We start from the raw sequence: 17,172 nt of genomic DNA, 5'->3' as shown, positions 1-17,172 counted from the left end.
AATAAATTTTATTGAGTGCGTCTTCGCTGTAAGAACTCAAGATAACAATTTTATAAAGCGCACACTTCATTTAATTCCAACTTCACAAAGAAAACATAGCTGAACTCAACAAATTTACAGTAATTTTGGTGTGCTTCTGCCTACGAAATTATGCGGAAATTGTGTAGCAATAAAGAAATGCTTACATGTCATAGTTCCGGAAAAAATATATTAGCGCACATAAACAATTTTTTTTTACTTGAATCTGCATAATTATCGCAAAAATGCGAGTGTTTACGTCAAGGTGTTCAAGGTCAGCTTCGCTCGCTTAGGACTCAATAACCTGAAACGTAGCCGCAGTTGCAGATAGAAACAGCAGGTTGACTGCAATCCCCTTTTCTGTGCTGTACCATTGTACTCTTTCGACGGCTCTCTTGGGGCCATCTTGAAGTAAACTGGCGACATTCATGAGTTTGCTCAGAAGAGGGAATGCGAGTGTGTCGCGTGGGAACGAGACCTTTTGGCTGGAAAACAAGCTTACGCAGAAACTGACGTACAGATTTCTACAAATGGTCCATTGGTGGCTCGGCATGCGTCCACTCTTTAGAGAGTTGTGGATGTGAGTGGTTTGGGGGTGAAGACAAGTGTGTGACTGCGTGTTCGTGCTTTTTTTTTTTAGTTGAGTGCGTCGTCAAGAGCAGGTGTTTTTTGCCGTGCATGCGAGCCGCAACAATGGTCGTCGAGAACACCGGTACATTTTGTTTATTTGCAACATCATTTTCGCGTTTTTTTTTTGAAAAAGGGGCGGAGGGGGACAATTGAAATAAAAAAGTAACTAGTAACGTGATACCTCACGTTACCGAAAAATGTTAACGTAAGTACGTGACCCGTTACAGTTCCGAAATGGTAACTAGTACGTTACCAAGTTATCGAAAAAAGTAACGCGTTACCGGTAACGCAGTTACTTGTAACGCGCGCGTTACCGACAACACTGAACCTTGGATGCTACCACTGCTCGCTCGCAATGCGGTGCTCGACGCTTGGTGTCACTGCTTATGAACCGGTCTCGACTAGTTAAAATCGAGTTCATGTAAATACGCGTCGGTCGAGTTGGGTTGACTTCCCTCAGCCCGACCCCCGACTCAACCTGGCGTTACTGGTTCATGTAAACAGAGCTAAGCAAGCACTCGCTTATGCAATGCCAAAGTTTGCGTTCAGTCACCATGCATAGCTACAGGACGCTCTCGGTGCTTTTGCAAACCACACTTCTCGTCCTTTTAAGTTTCATCCAATTTTGATTTGCTTGGTGCCTTGTTGGTGCTGAGAAGCGGAATATGGGTGTTCGGCGCTGGGAAACCTCGTACGTGACTAGGCAAAGTAAGCTACAGGCTGTCACTACAACCGAGGACATGCTTCTGTAGCTATGTAAGGAAGGCTACGCGGAAATGGGAAGAAAACCAGTCATAAGGCCTTGTGCTAGGAGCTCCTTTCTTTCCTTTTATTTACAGACTCACTACATAGGTGTTCATCACAATGGAACCTTTTCGGGGTAATATTCTGAGGATGCACCAAGCCCCTCTTCTGCCATTTTAACTGACCGCACCTGTCTGCTCGGGCGAAACCAGTAACCCCACCCTACCATTGTAAAAGAATTTTCGCAGAAAAGACTCAACCCAAACCGGAAACGTTAAATTGGTGGGTTACTGGGAAATGGTCCATTGTATGACGCCCCACATCCTTCTGTGCTCAATGGCTTGAGATGGGTTAACTTTTTTGTGCTTCGGTCCCCGGAACCTTGGCCGCATACCTACAGAAAGTTCTGGGTCTACTTTTAGTACGCGGAAGAACGAATACTTTCGTGTCGCGGTCAAGGGTCGCGGTGTAGTTTACACACCTGGAGGGGCAATACAACTTCCCTCCTTTTTGGGGTACTCAGGTGCTGCCATCTATCGACAGAAAAAGTTCAAATCGAGTTGCCTTGTAGCTGGTGAGCCCTCTTAAATTGGGAACGCTGCTTTTAAAATTAAACCCCCCCCCCCCCCCCCCCCCGCACAAAATGCTCGACGGCCACAAAAGCTGCAGGTGAACAACCCGACTACTTCTACTTTAAACAATACTTACAAGCAGTGCACCTCGTTTCACTGTGCATTTTTAATCAGCTATGAGCCACTCATTCTACACAACCAAACGTTAAGGTTCGTAAAGACGTTGCTCTTAAAACATTTTAGTTCCAATTAATATAATTAACATTGCAACCTTCTAGCTTATAACATCTCCTTGAACTAACACTTCAACTAGCAAAGGTTAGTCTTCAATGTTTCACTGTAACTAATCATAATAAATGGCCACCCCACGTATGGCATATTATGACCCAAGTTACCATAGTGCCACTGAACCTGAAATTACTACTACTAGTTTTTGGTGTGACTGATAAATGACACTTTCTGACAAAAGGCCACTCTATCGGGTAAGTGACTGTACCGGTAAACACAAAAAACATTGCCTGTGGACAGACTATCACCATCCGACTTTATAGAAAAATATTTCACTGAATGAAGATTTTTGAGCTTGCTCTTCTTGTACTGCATTTTAATGTATTATGTGTCCACATTATCATGTTTTTTATACTTTGTTTGCCACTCCCTTTTGTAACAATTCCTGCCTTGAGAGAGTAATAAACAAATCCACCACCTACTCTGTCAAGTTTTTAGCCTGCAGACTCGGAACTTCCTTTAGCACAATTCTCGATGGTGCTGGGGATAAGGAGACATGATGTCGAGCAACGCTACCACTACACTATGAGGTCTGCTTCATTTCTGTCGCACTCATGCAATGTTAGCACAAAAGTGTTGATAACATAAAAGATGACATTCACAGCTGCTAGTGCATGTTGTTCTGCATCTGCTCGTCCAGCCCCTATTGCTCTTAAAGGTGCACTGAAGAGGAATCTGAACTCGTATTTTTACCGGTGGAACTCGATCTGCACGTTCCCAGCATTCTTAGAAACTTCTGATTTATTGCCCTGTGCGGCCGATTTCCCTAATTTAAATCCGATTAATGTCGGGCTCCCGGCTTTTTTTAACTCACCTCAGAGGGTAGGAGGAGTCGACCAATCTTTCAGCCAATCCCGTGGCAGCTTGCCGCTCTGCCATCGGCGGAGTGGTACATAGTGATCAGCGGAAGCAATGAGTCCACGCATATTTTTATTTCTGTGGGCCTAATTTGCACCTATGTAGTCTCTGACTAGACCTATTTATTGACGGAAACCTAAAAGAAACTAAATAAAAGCGAAAGCAAAGCCACCATGCGACTGCCTGAAAGGCACTCCATGCGTTGACACCTCCCACCGTCTGCGGGGAATTAAAAAAAAAGGCTGGAGCCGAACGTTAATCCGATTTAATCAGGGAAATCAGCCACACAGGGCAATAAATTAAGTTTCTAAGAATGCTGGGAACATGTAGATCGAGTTCCTGCGGCAAAAACGCGAGTTCAGGTTCCTCTTCAGTGCACCTTTTAAAATTTTTTAACATGCAGAACCACCTTGCCCGGCCAAAAGCTTTACTATTCTTGGACTCGCTGCTCAATGCAAGTGACAAATAGCATCTAAGAATTCTGGGCTCAGAAGATGGCAAAGAGAAGTGTGATTTCTTTGCATACAGCACATATGAAGGTGAAGAACGGAACAAAGCCACTAGACCAACCTTCACTTTTGTCGTTGGTGGTCCTTCAAGCAACGCACCGAGGAGGTAGTCCACAACTTGTTCAGCATGTTGACCGTCGTTTTCCAAGGTCATGGCTGTTTTTTTTTTTTTTTTTCACCTCAGGGTTGAGGAAAAATTCAGGGAGCGCCTTGGCTCTCTATAGCGCTGCAAGGCGAAAGCGTTTCCTGGCACACTGTTTGGCATTAATTGCGAGACTGCTTGTGCTGTACTAGTGCTTTATTTGACTACACATTGCAACTACACACTTTGACTGCCGACTTTGACTGCTTCTTTAGCACGGCTCTCTCTCTGCTTCGATGAGTTCGGTTGTATCCATGGCTCTGTTCGCAGCAATGAGCTATGTAATGTGGTCACCCATGGACGCCTTACGACCCCTGTCAGAGCAGACGACAACTATTTTATTAGTTGTTGTCTGCTCCAAAAGGGGGCGTCAGGCATCCGTGGGTGACCTCATTACTTCGATTCCGTGCACTCTGACGTCATATCCATTTCGACCAATCGAAAAGCGTGACAGCTCTGCTGACAACCTTCTGTCGACAACGGTTTCGTTAATTAGGGTTTAACGTCCCGAAGCAACTCAGGCTATGAGGGGCACCGTAGTGAAGGGCTCCGGAAATTCCAACCAACTGGGGTTCTTTAACGTGCGCTGTCATCGCACAGTACATGGGCCTCTAGAATTTCGGCTTCATCGAAATTCGGCCGCCGCGGCCGGGATCGAACCCGCGTCTTTCGGGTCAGCAGCTGAGCGCCGTAACCACTGAGCCACCGCGGCGGGTTTCAGTCGACAATGATGAGGCATTAAAGGCTTTCGCCTGAAAATGACAGTGCCACCCCGAACGTCACATGAAATTTCCGGAATCAAAGGACATGCTAGCAAATGCCAGAACTTTTTTTTCTGCCCAGCACAAAAGGACCCGCAAGTAGCAACTATTATTCTTTGCCAGAGATGCTGCATGCTAACAATATATTGCTCCACAGTATTCAAGTGAATTCGCACAGCAAAAAACCAGCTTCAGTGTATTGTCTGCTGTGTGCCAAGCCAAATTTGCGGCAAGTTGATGATGTGAAGTTTGCAACTGTTTCAACATACGCATCATGTTGCTTAGAGTTTATGCTATTAAGTAACATTGTTATATAATACAGAGCACTCTAGCTAACTAAAACAAACTTATTTTAACTGCCAATTTATTCAAACAACTGCTTTAATCCTGTGAATATCAAGTGGATTATGAAGAGGATTCTGTTAGCCCATATACGCTGAAATGTCAGAAATCTGAAAAAATTTAAATAATTTTAGATGCAAAATGCTTGTCATTTAAGAATTCAGACTCATTCTTTTATTGGTGGAAATAGTTTCCTTAGCACCCTCAACTGCTGTGCCGAAAGACGCGGGTTCGATCCCGGCTGCGGTGGTCGCATTTTGATGGAAGCGAAATGCTAAAGGCCCGTGTGCTGTGCGATGTCAGTGCACGTTAAAGAACCCCAGGTTGCCGAAACTATCCGGAGCCCTTCACTACGGCGTCACTCATAGCCTTAGTCGCTTTGGGACATTAAACCCCAATAAACCAACCAAACCACTCATCAGAAGCATGCTACAATTAGCACAATTAGAATGTTTTATACTACTGTGTACAGATGTGCACAAAACTAATAGGGCATGTTCCATATTTAAAAACCAAATAATCCACATTCCTGAGACTATACTGGCTGCATAGGTGGTAAACAAAATTTTTTGAATAGAAATACCGAATGGATCCCAAACCAATCCGTGCTGCGAAGCACAACTGGCCAAAGGATACAGCTGATCTCCTTGTACAGGTACCCCGGCACTGGAGCATCAACATTGGACGTGGCTTCGGCCAGTGCTGGCACCTGGTGACAACATCGGGAGCAAAAATTAACACGGCAACTCATAGCTGCAGTACCATGCTATCAAGTAAAATACAGAAATAAGCTGCATCGTTAGTCTCCAATATGGTGCATGTATGCTTGATATCCCTACTCTCGAAGTATCTTCAAAGACCACCAGATAGCCGGACGTAATTTTCTGCTCCCCAATGCACCGCTCATGTGTTCCAGACAAATGTAATGGGGTCCACGTGACTAACAAGAATCAACTCTTCCACTCTCTTACTTAGCGCAGAATGCCTTCAGCACTCTCCCTTTCATCATTCATTTCAGTGTTGTGAATTTAAGCAGAGTTTGGCTTGCTCAGTTAGTAACGTAGCCCAGTAAATTCTATGTGGGGCAAAGACAAACTCAGTTGTTGTGCATGAGGCAAATGTGTACCATCCTGTGCCACCTGGACAACGATTCTCCCGATTTTAGTCACAACAATCTAAGGCATCATCATCATCAGCCTGACTACGCCCACTGCAGGGCAAAGGCCTCTCCCATGTCTCTCCAATAGACCTCTCCGATGTAAACAGTGCGACGTCAAAAAGGTGTGCCCCGATGGGCAAAATCGTCGACTTTCAGTTCTGAACCGGTTTTTCTGGTGACGAGTGCTCCCCCACCACCTTTGCTCCCCGATTCGAAACGCCTCACATCCTTTCTTCTCCCAGTGCGAGCCTTCTCGGTACGGCGCATGTTTTGCCCATCGGACCAGAAACACGTGCGCTGATGACGTAGGCCGGGAGAGGTCTATTAACCCTGACCTTTGCCAGCTGCGGCCACCGTATCCCCGCAAACTTCTCAATTTCATCCTCCCGCCTAACTTTCTGCCACCCCCTGCTACGCTTGCCTTCTCGTGGAATCCACTCCGTTACCCTTAAGGACCAGCGGTTATCTTGCCTTCGCATTACATGCCCTGCCGAAGCCCATTTCTCCCTCTTGATTTCGACTAAGATGTCATTAACCTGCGTTTGTTCTCTCACCCACTCCGCCCGCTTCCATTCTCTTAACGTTACACCTATCATTTTTCTTTCCATAGCTCGCTGCGTTGTCCTTAAGCTGAACCCTCTTTGTTAGCCTCCACGTTTCTGCCCCATATGTGAGTACTGGTAAGATACAGCTGTTGTATACTTTTCTCTCGAGGGGTATTGGCAAACTGCAATTCATGATCTGAGAGAACCTGCCATATGCGCTCCACCCCATTCTTATTCTTCTAGTTATTTCCCTCTCATGATCCAATCTGAGGCAGCTGCAAGAAAATGACCGAAGAATAAACGACAAACAGTCTCGCTTGAGTAGTGACCGGAAGTCTCTGCTTTATTATCGGTGGCAACAAGGCGTTCCTTAGGAAGGCAAGACAGAAAAAAAACTATCCAAAAATAGTTCTACAACTCTTTCCTCTACATCTCGTCTTCAGGAGCGCACACTGTGTAAACAGTTTTCAACAAACAAGTGTTCCTTTGTGGACGGAGGCTACGTAAAAAAAAAGAAACAGACACAGCAAGCGCGGCATGACTCTCCTGTCTATCGGCATCGTCATCCGCATATCATGTTCTATCGCTGCTGCGTTAACAATAAGTTAAGTGCACACGGGTTGTGTTAAGGGACACACAGTGATGATGTGGTAATGTGATCTTGCTCCGACGAAGACTGCACTAACAAACGGTTATCTGCAGTCAAGATGTCTCGTTTAGAAGCTACGCGAGATGCATGCGGAGTTACGGGGGGGCTGGCAGTATGGGACAGGAAAGGAACGTGACAATGGGAAACAGCTTCTGTCCCCAACAACCCAGACCCTAAAATTTCTTACATCCTCATGTACATGATTCAACAGAAAATGAACTGAAGGAAAAAAAACAGAGGTATACAGGTGTTCTGTCCCCAACAACGCAGACCCTAAATTTCCTACGTCCTCATGTACATGATTCAACAAACAGAAAGGGAACTGAACGAAAAAAACAGAGGTATACAAGTGCGTCAGCTGCCGCAATCTTTCAGTCACATTCTTAGATCTGCACTATCCACAGATTCGATTTTATACATCCTTTAACGCGAGCGCTACCCAACTCGATAATTCTTCATGCCTCAACTCTTGCTACCTTGAATCAATGTCCAAACAAAACAGTAGCACAATGAAGCAGCTCAACCATTAGAGCAAAAGAAGGTCATCTGAGGAATCACGATTTACCGCATACTACCAGTGTGAACAAAAGTCCGCTTTGACATCAAACACACACAACTTCCTTCAGCAGCTGCATTGTGTATTGTCCTGAAGCTCTAAATAACATCCCTGACAGCATGTGTTAAGTTAGTGTGCACAATATAATAAACACAAGCATGTTCTCGGCCACAAAATGCTAGTGCTAATCTGTAACAACGCTAGTTCATTTCAAACATAATCGGTCAGCCACAGGGATTCCAAATAAAGCCCTAAACCAAAGGTGCCTCAAACCAGAGCTACCTCTGCACCTGTGCACCAGAAAAACGTTGCTTTAGTGAACGCAATAAGTTTTTTTTTTTTTCGCCACAGGCATGGTGAAGTCAAAAACCCTACGATACACCTTGCTCATGTTAAAAAGGGTTCTGAAGTACCTCTCTGTCGATTGCAAGTAATGTCAGAGAAACTGTAGGGTGTCGCACAAACTATGTCGTCAAAGAGATTACTTCCTGAACAAACAATGGGAGCACAGAAAATTAGGCGTACAATATTTAGCTGCCTCTTTAGCTGCACTTGAATTCACTCCTCTCCTTCGCCTTTGACTGGTGCTTCTGAGAGCACTGCTTTATTTAGCAGGACACCTCGTCAGTTGCTTGCATTAAGCTATGCCTCATCAGTACTTCACTGCCCTCACATCGTAGTTTCATCGCCGTCATGACATCACTACGATGTCATGATGGCCATGACACTCCAGTCATGCGAAAGGACGGACACCTCAATTTCTGTGCGCACTACATGCTAACACATAAGACAGGACACGCTGGCTGAGATGTTTCTGATGGCACACCCTAATCCATTAACTCGCCAAGCTCAAAGAACAGCACAGGGCCCTTTTAAAGCAGTCAGTGTCGGCATCCTGCGGAGATTACGACTAAGCGGTCAAAAAGGCCCCAAAGAGAAGGCACCAGTGCATTTTGGCTGCGTAAAAAAGCATCCCTGTGCAGCCATGATTGCTCATTTACTATTACTATTATAAATGTGACCGCACGCCGCACTAGCAGTGGCAAGTACTAGACATCCCATGCCAGTGGAGGGCACTTCAGTGCCTTAAGGGGTTCACTACAGCCCACTTCAAGAGCTCTCACCAACCGACAACAGTTTAACAACCTGTGCATATCCATCACTTTGAAAAGACACACTTCAAACAAATATGTCAGGGGACGAGTCCCATAGCAGATTGCCGCCCCGCAGCAAACAGGTGAAAGTTGCACGGGCACTGCACGACTGTTCGCCAGATTTCATGCAAACGAGACATTATGCGTCGACGACAGTCGGGACCGTTGGTAATGTCACGTGTTCAGACCTTCTAAAAAGTGTCGGTAGAAGATGCTGCGGAGTTTGCAGTCCAGTGGGATCCAGAAAACTGGATGTGAATGATTCTGGGGCATCACAACCATGATGGTATCTACAGACCAACACAACCACTGAAGAAGCTCTTCGCTTCCCATCACCCAACAACCTGACACCTCAGCAGCCCATTCTTAAACACTGCCATAATACACAGTAAGAAATGTCGGCATCTGGGTATCGGCCTTTGATGTCTCGTGGGCAAGGGCACTTGAAAGACATAACAGCACTGCAGCTCTTCAGACGAGGCTTGGCCGCAAAGGTTAACGGGAATGCTTTACATTCATTGGTAGAAATGGAGATTACTTTGGATAAAACCATGTCAGCTTTTGACCTGGGACGTCTGGGGACATGAACCGGACTCCTGACATCCAACTGACAAGAGCGTCAGATCTGCAGGTAGTGTGTCAGTGCTTTACAACTATAAAGGCCGTAAATTATTAATGCCTGTCAGACGGCACAGATCTCTGAAGATACCTCGCCACTCAATGCACGACGTCACAGCAGAGGGCAGGATGATCAGATTCCACGGCTTCCAGACACTGACTGCTGCGATGAGCAACGGTTTCATTACAATCGAAGCACCGGCCTTTTTTCTGTACTCCAGGGCATTCAAGAATGAACTGCACAAAAGCACTAAAGGTCATATAAGCCGCGAGTTCCGCAGGTACCTTATCAACACCTGGTACACAAACTTGTACTGCGCAAGAGTCTGGACGCTGAGCATACGCTGCATTCGAACAGAGCTCAACACGTGCGGCACATCCACTGGAACATTGTGGTCCAGGCAGAACAGCAGGATGTCGCACAAGATGACCACACCCGACCGTCCTACACCGGCAGTGCAATGAACCACCATAGGTGTGTTGCGTGTCCTCAGAAGACGCTGGTCTCCAGAAGCCAACCTACGCACTGAATCCACTTCTTCCATAAACCCAAGGAATCCCTGGATGTCACCCGGTGTGCCATGGTCAGGCCAGTCCGTGTACCGAAGGTGCCAGACGTTCCGGTGGCTACAGGCAACGCCTTGGGACCGGCTCAGGACCAAAGATGTAGTCACAGCCACAGCAGATGACACGGCACCTTTCCGTGTAACCCGGTACTCCCCGAACGAAAGCGCTGCATCATCACCATCAGCCGTTGGCCAGTACTGAAAGCACTTTTCACGGCCGTGTTCATCTTCGGTTTCGGTCAGCATCACCACTACACCAACGTGGTTCTCCCAGATCATCTGCCAGAAGCTCTTGGCCGTCTCACGTGTGGGCCCCTGAGCGGCGATGTAAAAGCGCTGGCTGTCGCCGACGCTTGCAGAGATGTGCGACGCGTTGATGTAGCCCGTCCTGTTGTCCGATGTCGGAGTGAGCCGCACACGGTTCTCCTCATACGGAAGGACATCGCTGAAGCGATTACGTGATGCGTTTTCAGAGAGCAGCGCTGTCGTGAAGTCGGCATTAGGCTTGCGCTTAGTGATGCGCTCAAATTCAAGGAAGACCTGACCGTCCTCCAGCCGGTTCTCAAGGACCTGCTCAGGGCGCAGTTCTTTAGACACGGTGGGCGATGGAGTCTCATGTCCCACACTTCCTTGGTCACCGGTGCCAAGTTGATCAGGCTGCGCCACAGTCAGGGTTAGGCCGTTCATGGCTGCCACCATCATCGGTCCCAAAGGATGTGCCGGAGATGCTTCTTCGCTTGGAGGCTCTCTCTTCTCCTCGGTCACCTGCTTCCTAGGGGGCGCCACTGGGGTGGCGTCTACTGGCTTGACTGCTGCTGCCACCTGCTCTCGTGTTGTCGGTGAGCTCACATACACTTGAATCCTTTGCGGCTGGGCTACCCCAGACACCTGTGCATTCCACGACTCACCAACTGGAACGTACGTAGGCAGTACCGGTCTTGGTGGCTCCACAATCGACCTCAGGGACTCTGACATTACATTTCCATTGACTGCCGCCTGGTAGTGAGGCAAGCTTGGCTCAGATCCCTGAATGGTACTCTGGCTGAGATGTCGTCGTGACACCAGGTCGGGGCTGGCACTGGCTCGAAGCTGGTGATGGTTGCGTGTCAAGTCCGGCGTGCTAGCGCTTGGACGCTGTGCATAGGGATAAGGAGGAGGTGGCTTGTACTGATAGTTCAGGTGCATGTTGGCAAACAGCTGTGCTGGGTTGACCTCGTATGAGAGTCCCTGAGATGTCAACTCGGGCGTGCTGTACGTGTGCAACGGTGGAGCAAGGAGTGGCGGTGCTCTGCCATGGGTGACACCATCAATGCGGCTGTTGTTGTTGGCAAGGTCACCAAAAGACATGGAGTCACCGAGTTCGGTTAAATCGGCAAAGTTGCCGTAGTGCATATAGGATAACGGTGGAAGCAGTGGGTTACAAGAGCGTGGCAAACTTATGTCGACCTCGTTTGTTGCTGCCGATGTTGCCATGGCAGGCTGCTGGTGGTACACTTGACTGCTCTGCCCAGTTTCTAGAGGAAGGTCGTTGAGGCTACAGCTTGTGACACCGTACTTTGTGAGGACTGCAGTCTCGTAGTCAGGTGCCTGTCGGTACGATGGTAGCAGCGCACGTCGCAGATCGGTTGCACTTTCCGAGCTCCGTGGAAGGCTCACGTACGATTGGTGCACACTGTTCGCCTGTCGGTTGACTTCATTAAGCACAGGAATGTGTTCTCTCGATGCGACCATGCTGTCAGTAGCAGGCTGAGGGCTACTCGCGAGGTGGTTATAGCCGTTGTGGTTAGGGTCGACCAAATCACCAGTGCTTCCAGGAAATGTGTAGTTTTCGCTGTTCCGCGTTTCCGTGTGGTAAACTCCCAGCTCGTCAAGCGACTCCCGGCTCTCCCCAACGTCACTTGCGCGTCCCTTCCCACTACCCTCTGCATCCAGAGCGGACGACCATTGGAAGCTTTCACCGGTACTAATTGAACTGAGACTCACTGCACGTGTGTAGGTGTCTCCGCCACTCACACCCCCTGGCATCGCCACCGCGTCGTGCATGCTCATGAAAAACCCGTGCTGCTGCACGCACATCTTCCAGATGTACTTAGCGGTGCTGACGTCTTCCAGATGGAACTGTGCAGAGTGTGCCGATTCACGGCCCACTATCTTAAAGCACCGTTTGTGGTGGATAAGGTCCACGATCTCGCTCCAGTGGTACACCATCAGCTGCTGCTGCTGCTGTTCTTCCACAGGCGTCTGCACAGCTGGCTGCAAAGATTCGGAGTCGGTGGGTCGACGTACGTGTCTGGCGGTCACCCCCATAACCGAGATGCCCAGGACCATGTCAGCCCCCGTGGCGTCGCGCACTTCAAACCGTTCCTCGCCATACCCTTCCAGTCTTTGCACAGTCTGGATGTAGTAGAGCTCGGCGGTCGCATGGTCCAGGCCCTGAAGGGTCCGGTGGGCTCGCACGATCTCGTCCAGAAGGGCAGCCTCCTCTTCCTCATTCTCGCAAGCCAGCAACACCGACTTGGGCAGCAGGGCAAAGTTGCGCAGATACTCCGCCGTGTGGTGTTCGGGCCTGTGGTCCCCGAACTCGGCCTGGAGGCTGTAGCTGGCCAGCTGGATCGCCTCGCGGCGCTCGCACGGCAGCTTGCCCTCGATGACGTCACTCTTGAGCTGGGAGAAGTAGTAGTAGCGTGTCACGTCGCTGTGCAGCAGTCGGCGCGCCTGCGCGTCCGGCACGTAGAACATGACGCCAAGCTGCAGGGCGCAACCGTCGCGCGCGGACGCGCAAGCGCCGTGTTTGTCGAGCTGCTTCTTGAGCGGTCGCTCGAGGTCCACCCATCGCTGCTGACCGTCCCGGGTCTGGTAGCGCAGGCCGAAGTACTCGGGCTGAGTGATCTGAAGCCGCTGGCAGACGTTCTGCAGGCACTCGCGACCCACGGTGCGCGATGAGACGATGCACTCGAGAGTCGCGTTCTCCAGAAGCCGGACGGCGATGACGCAAAGGCTCTTGGAGACGACGCTGTAGTGTTTGCTCTTCTTGAGCTTGATCCGGAACGGCATCCTGCCTCTGGTCCGCTCGTAGGCGCAGTCGTCGGTCCTGGTGCGGCGCTGACGGTCGCGGCGAGGCGCATCTTTCGCCGCTTACGGCATGCCGCGCGCAGCGGTGGCTGCCTGCTCCACTACCAGAGCCGTGAAAACGCGCGGATGACGAGTCACTGCCGGAGGGGCAACGCCTCTGCGCCTCCGATTACCGCAGCGCTCGGGAATGCCGCCGCAGAGCTACGACGCAGCAGCAGCAACAGCGCCGATAGGCCTAGCGCTGTCATGGGGCGTAGGAGGATGGGCGCCCCAGCGACGACGACGACGCTGCTTGTTTGTGATCGGCCCCGCCGCCGTAAACTCGTTCTTTGTTCGGCGCTTTTTTCACCCCTCCCCGACTCCGCTGCTAGGGTGGTCGGCCGCGGTCGCTCGCGCACGAACGGAAGGATAGCGACACTTGGGGCGTCGCGCCGCGGCAGCGACGCAAAAAAAGGAGGATCGGGCGGTGTTTGTTCGGCTAAGCGGAAGGCTTCGTCAGGAAATGTGTACCTTTTTGAGAAAACTCAGGTCCTCTTTCAGCGCCGCTTTCATTTTGCTTGCTTTCCTTGGGTCCCACTTGCAGAACACAGGACGGCCCACCTAGATTGGGCTTATTTTCAAAGCGCTCTCGCTAGAGGACACTACTGAACAGAGCAACATAAGGGACAATAAGCACATTAGTATTGAACTCTTTCTCGAAAGTTATGTCGCAAGTTACATAGTCAGCAGTGAAAATATTGGATGACGTGAAGCACAAGACTAAAGGTTCTAGTTTTTTTTTTCTGAGCTACGAATTTGTTTGCATTTGTTTATGGTTTGAAAAGCACGCAAGGCACACGGAGTGCGTCTGACATTATTGACAATATCTTATTGCAAGTACCTCATGTGAATGTTTACAGCATAATTCTATAGAGCACTAAACACCCTTACTGCATTCAGTGATGCAAACAAGTAACTATTATTTTCAAGGCTCCGGTTAGCTAACGTTACCTCTAAAAGATGGCGCCACAGATCAAACAGAAAGAAAGGAGGACAATTTCTTTTGTATTTTATCGTCACACCGCCTCTCTCTCTCCACAGCTGACCTCAACCTGTTGCGCATAGCATGTGCGCGCACGCAACCCCGCCGCCTCGCACAGTCGGCAGTTCTAGCTGTCACCCCCCTCTCTCTCTCAGCCCGCTCTGATGCTCTGATCTTTCTCCCTCACCAGAAAGTGAGTAGAGAGCGAGAAAGAAACGAAAGAAGCAGTAAACGTAACAAGAGCTGCAAAACTCGCGTGGAGCAGGCACTCGCGCTAAAGAAAGCCAACCGGCCTCGCAGAGTGGTGCGGCCCGGCAGTTGAGTGCGTGCTGGCGGAGGCGTGCGCGGTTGTTGTGGTGGTGGTGGTGGTGCGTGCGTGCGGTGCTGCCGCCGCGCCGTTGCTTGCACGGGCAGCGATGGACGGCGGCGTGAGGCCGTCGACGTCGGCTCAGCGATGACACCGCCATGAAGTTGATCAGCGTGCGCAAGGTGACCCAGGGCACGGCACTAGCCGTGTTCCTGGCCGCCTTCTACGGTGCCCTGCTGCTCCTGGGCTGGCCCCCGCTGGGCATCGACTGGCAGCAGCAGACGACGGCGCTCGTTGCAGACGACACCGTCTCCCAAGATGGCGGCGCGCACAAGAAGCCAGCGGCGGCGGTGAACGCAGGAGCAGCGGTGCCAGCGGCGGCGGCTTCGAACGTGAACAAGCTCGTGTTTCTCAGGGCACCGCCCGGGTTCCATCAGCGTGCTAGTCGCAGGGTGTTGAGGGGCAACGAAGTGGAGGATTACGCCGATCAGCCGTCGGGCGAGGACTTCGGGCCCGACAGTGTTCCGGCCGCCGAGCTCAACAGGTCGGCCGCGGCGAGCGGTGGTGGGGCACTCTTGCCCGACGACGGACAGCGGCGGACGCCCACCACGCGGCTGGAGGACGTGTTTTTCAGTGTAAAGACAACGAGGACGTTTCACAGGACTAGGTTGGACGTCATACTCAAGACGTGGTTTGTCCTGGCGAGGGAACAGGTGAGCCGTGCGGTTTACATCTTCGCGGAAAAGTTGTCTGTTCCCGTTCGGGACGATCGCGTGTGTGATATCCAATGCTTCGCGTCTGCGCGCGTATTTCACGTTGAATGGGGGGGGGGGGGGGGGGGGGGGGGGCTGGGCTGGCTCCGTAGCCGACGCATCGTGGGTGCCTCTTTTGATCTCTGCTTTCAGGCTATCAAATAAGCATCCACAGACTTTATGATGTATTCACGATATCCCCGTGTCTAGTTTTGTTTATAGTTACGTATTACGACAAACGCGACTGTTCTTTTAGCGTTTATTTTTCCAACAGTTTCGGGAATGGTATTCCCTTCGTCAGGGCAGGCGTCCAATGAATCGGTTTCGTCGATATAAGGACACAGAACAAGCGAGGATTTATAATCTCCGCCCTCGAAACGAACTTGAGAGTGCAATAGACATCACGACAAGTCTCACTCGGGCCGCGGCTGAACTGCAACAACCAGAGAAACAAACGGGGTGGTGGAAATGGTAAAGTAGTAGCAAAGAACGAGTTTGAACAGCACAGCGATAGAAGGGGCAAAAGAGCGTTAAACCCGGCTATATATATATATAAGAGCATTTGTGAGTTGTGCGTGTACGTCTAATATCTACAGGTTTTTGCACAAACCCTATATAGCGTTTTATCCTGACCAAAGACAAGTGTAGCGTCGCACTTTTCAGAAGCGTGATCAGAATCTTAATAAACTATAGAGATTTCGTTCTACTGCAGTCGTCCAAGGTATCCCGAACCTGCCCACCACATACGGAAGAGCAGATGCTCTTCGTCTGATTCACGCCATCGCGTACTTTAGATGTCGTGCCGCCGCGGTGGCTTAGTGGCTATGGTGCTCGGCTGCTGGCCCGAAAGACGCGGGTTCGATCCCGGCCGCGGCGGCTGAATTTCTTTGGAGGAGAAATTCGAGGCCCGTGTACTGTGCGATGTCAGTGCACGTTAAAGAACCCCAGGTGGTCGAAATTTCCGGAGCCCTCCACTACGGCGTCTCTCATAGCCTTAGTCGCTTTGGGACGTTAAACCCCATAAACCAAAGCAAACCACTTTAGATGTCGTAAAAAAAAAATTACGTTACTAACGGTCCCTTGTGTGTGTTTCACGCATTGAAGTTTTCGAGCGAATACGCGTGAGTCATTTGGAACGATCTCATTTTGGCGGCCGGCACATCTGCAATACTCTAGATAGAGGCTGACGTCTGCACCAACGCCTGATGGGAGTTTTCCATGTGCTGATGAAATATAAGCTACTATAAAGGTCCTTATCACCTGCCGAAGACTTCATATGGTATCTTCGCGGACAGGAAACCTCTGCTAAAGCCCAGATAGCCGCGAGTTCGGAGGCTACCGCAGAGATCATTGATGTAGTGGTTGTCGGCGAAGAAAGCAGAGGTGAAAGTACGTAGGAGGAAGTGCCTCCTAATCAAGACGCGTGCTCAAAATAGCGTATAAGTCTCAGGCAGCTTTTATGCGGTCAAAAGATTAGTTTGCTTTCTCCAGACAACCTATTCAGAAGGCCGGCATAGAAACGCCAGAACCGCGGCTAGTGTTAGCAGAGAAAAAATTTTAACTTTTAAGGACTATCATTGTTCATGCGGCATGACTGAATCACTCCGGACACGTTTTCAGTGCGGCATCTTACCGGGAGGCACCTTCTAAAAAGAAACATCGCTGTGCCAAGGCAGGCGACATGTTCTATTGGATGTGTTGAAGTCCAAGCTTTGACGATCACCACTTTGCATTCTATGGACAGTCCCGAAGACATTTAGTGCCGTGGGCACGAACGGTTGTTGGGTTGCGTGTGAACATTTTAAGGCTTTTCACACGCACAAAAAAAGTGTTAGTATTTTCCTGCTTAGATAAGCGTTTTTGGGATCCGCGTGTTATTTCCTCGTCATGACCGTGGGGAACGTAATTA

At 49.8% G+C, this 17,172-nt stretch overlaps 3 protein-coding genes across 3 annotated transcripts in view; 1 reads left to right on the top strand and 2 right to left on the bottom strand.

The window, feature by feature from the left end:
* Positions 1 to 13,851, bottom strand: part of LOC149347431 (AP-4 complex accessory subunit Tepsin-like) — a 46,969-nt gene extending 33,118 nt beyond the window's left edge. Inside the window, exons 1-3 of the mRNA XM_089587099.1 lie at positions 13,694 to 13,851; positions 5,501 to 5,573; positions 3,681 to 3,775 (exon numbers count right to left, since the gene is read on the bottom strand). Coding sequence (XP_089443225.1) covers positions 3,681 to 3,775; positions 5,501 to 5,573; positions 13,694 to 13,735 — 210 coding nt within the window. The 5' untranslated portion in view covers positions 13,736 to 13,851. The remainder of the gene's footprint in view (positions 1 to 3,680; positions 3,776 to 5,500; positions 5,574 to 13,693) is intronic.
* Positions 6,886 to 13,701, bottom strand: Pez (protein tyrosine phosphatase non-receptor pez). The gene has a single exon (XM_089587097.1). It carries the CDS (start codon positions 13,163 to 13,165, stop codon positions 9,803 to 9,805), a length of 3,363 nt encoding a protein of 1,120 aa, XP_089443223.1. The 5' UTR covers positions 13,166 to 13,701; the 3' UTR covers positions 6,886 to 9,802.
* A 401-nt stretch (positions 13,852 to 14,252) lies between the features above and the next one.
* LOC149347430 (uncharacterized) lies at positions 14,253 to 15,428 on the top strand. Its single transcript, XM_089541580.1, has 2 exons — positions 14,253 to 15,326; positions 15,417 to 15,428. Exons 1-2 carry the CDS (start codon positions 14,670 to 14,672, stop codon positions 15,426 to 15,428), a joined length of 669 nt encoding a protein of 222 aa, XP_089397706.1. The 5' UTR covers positions 14,253 to 14,669.
* The last annotated feature ends 1,744 nt before the right edge of the window (positions 15,429 to 17,172 follow it).

The sequence above is a fragment of the Amblyomma mixtum genome, chromosome 4, assembly GCF_055824585.1.
Source record: "Amblyomma mixtum isolate Tamu chromosome 4, ASM5582458v1, whole genome shotgun sequence".
Classification (NCBI taxonomy): domain Eukaryota; kingdom Metazoa; phylum Arthropoda; class Arachnida; order Ixodida; family Ixodidae; genus Amblyomma; species Amblyomma mixtum.
The sequence above is the reverse complement of the archived record's forward strand: the minus strand, read 5'-3'. Positions and strand labels throughout refer to the sequence as shown.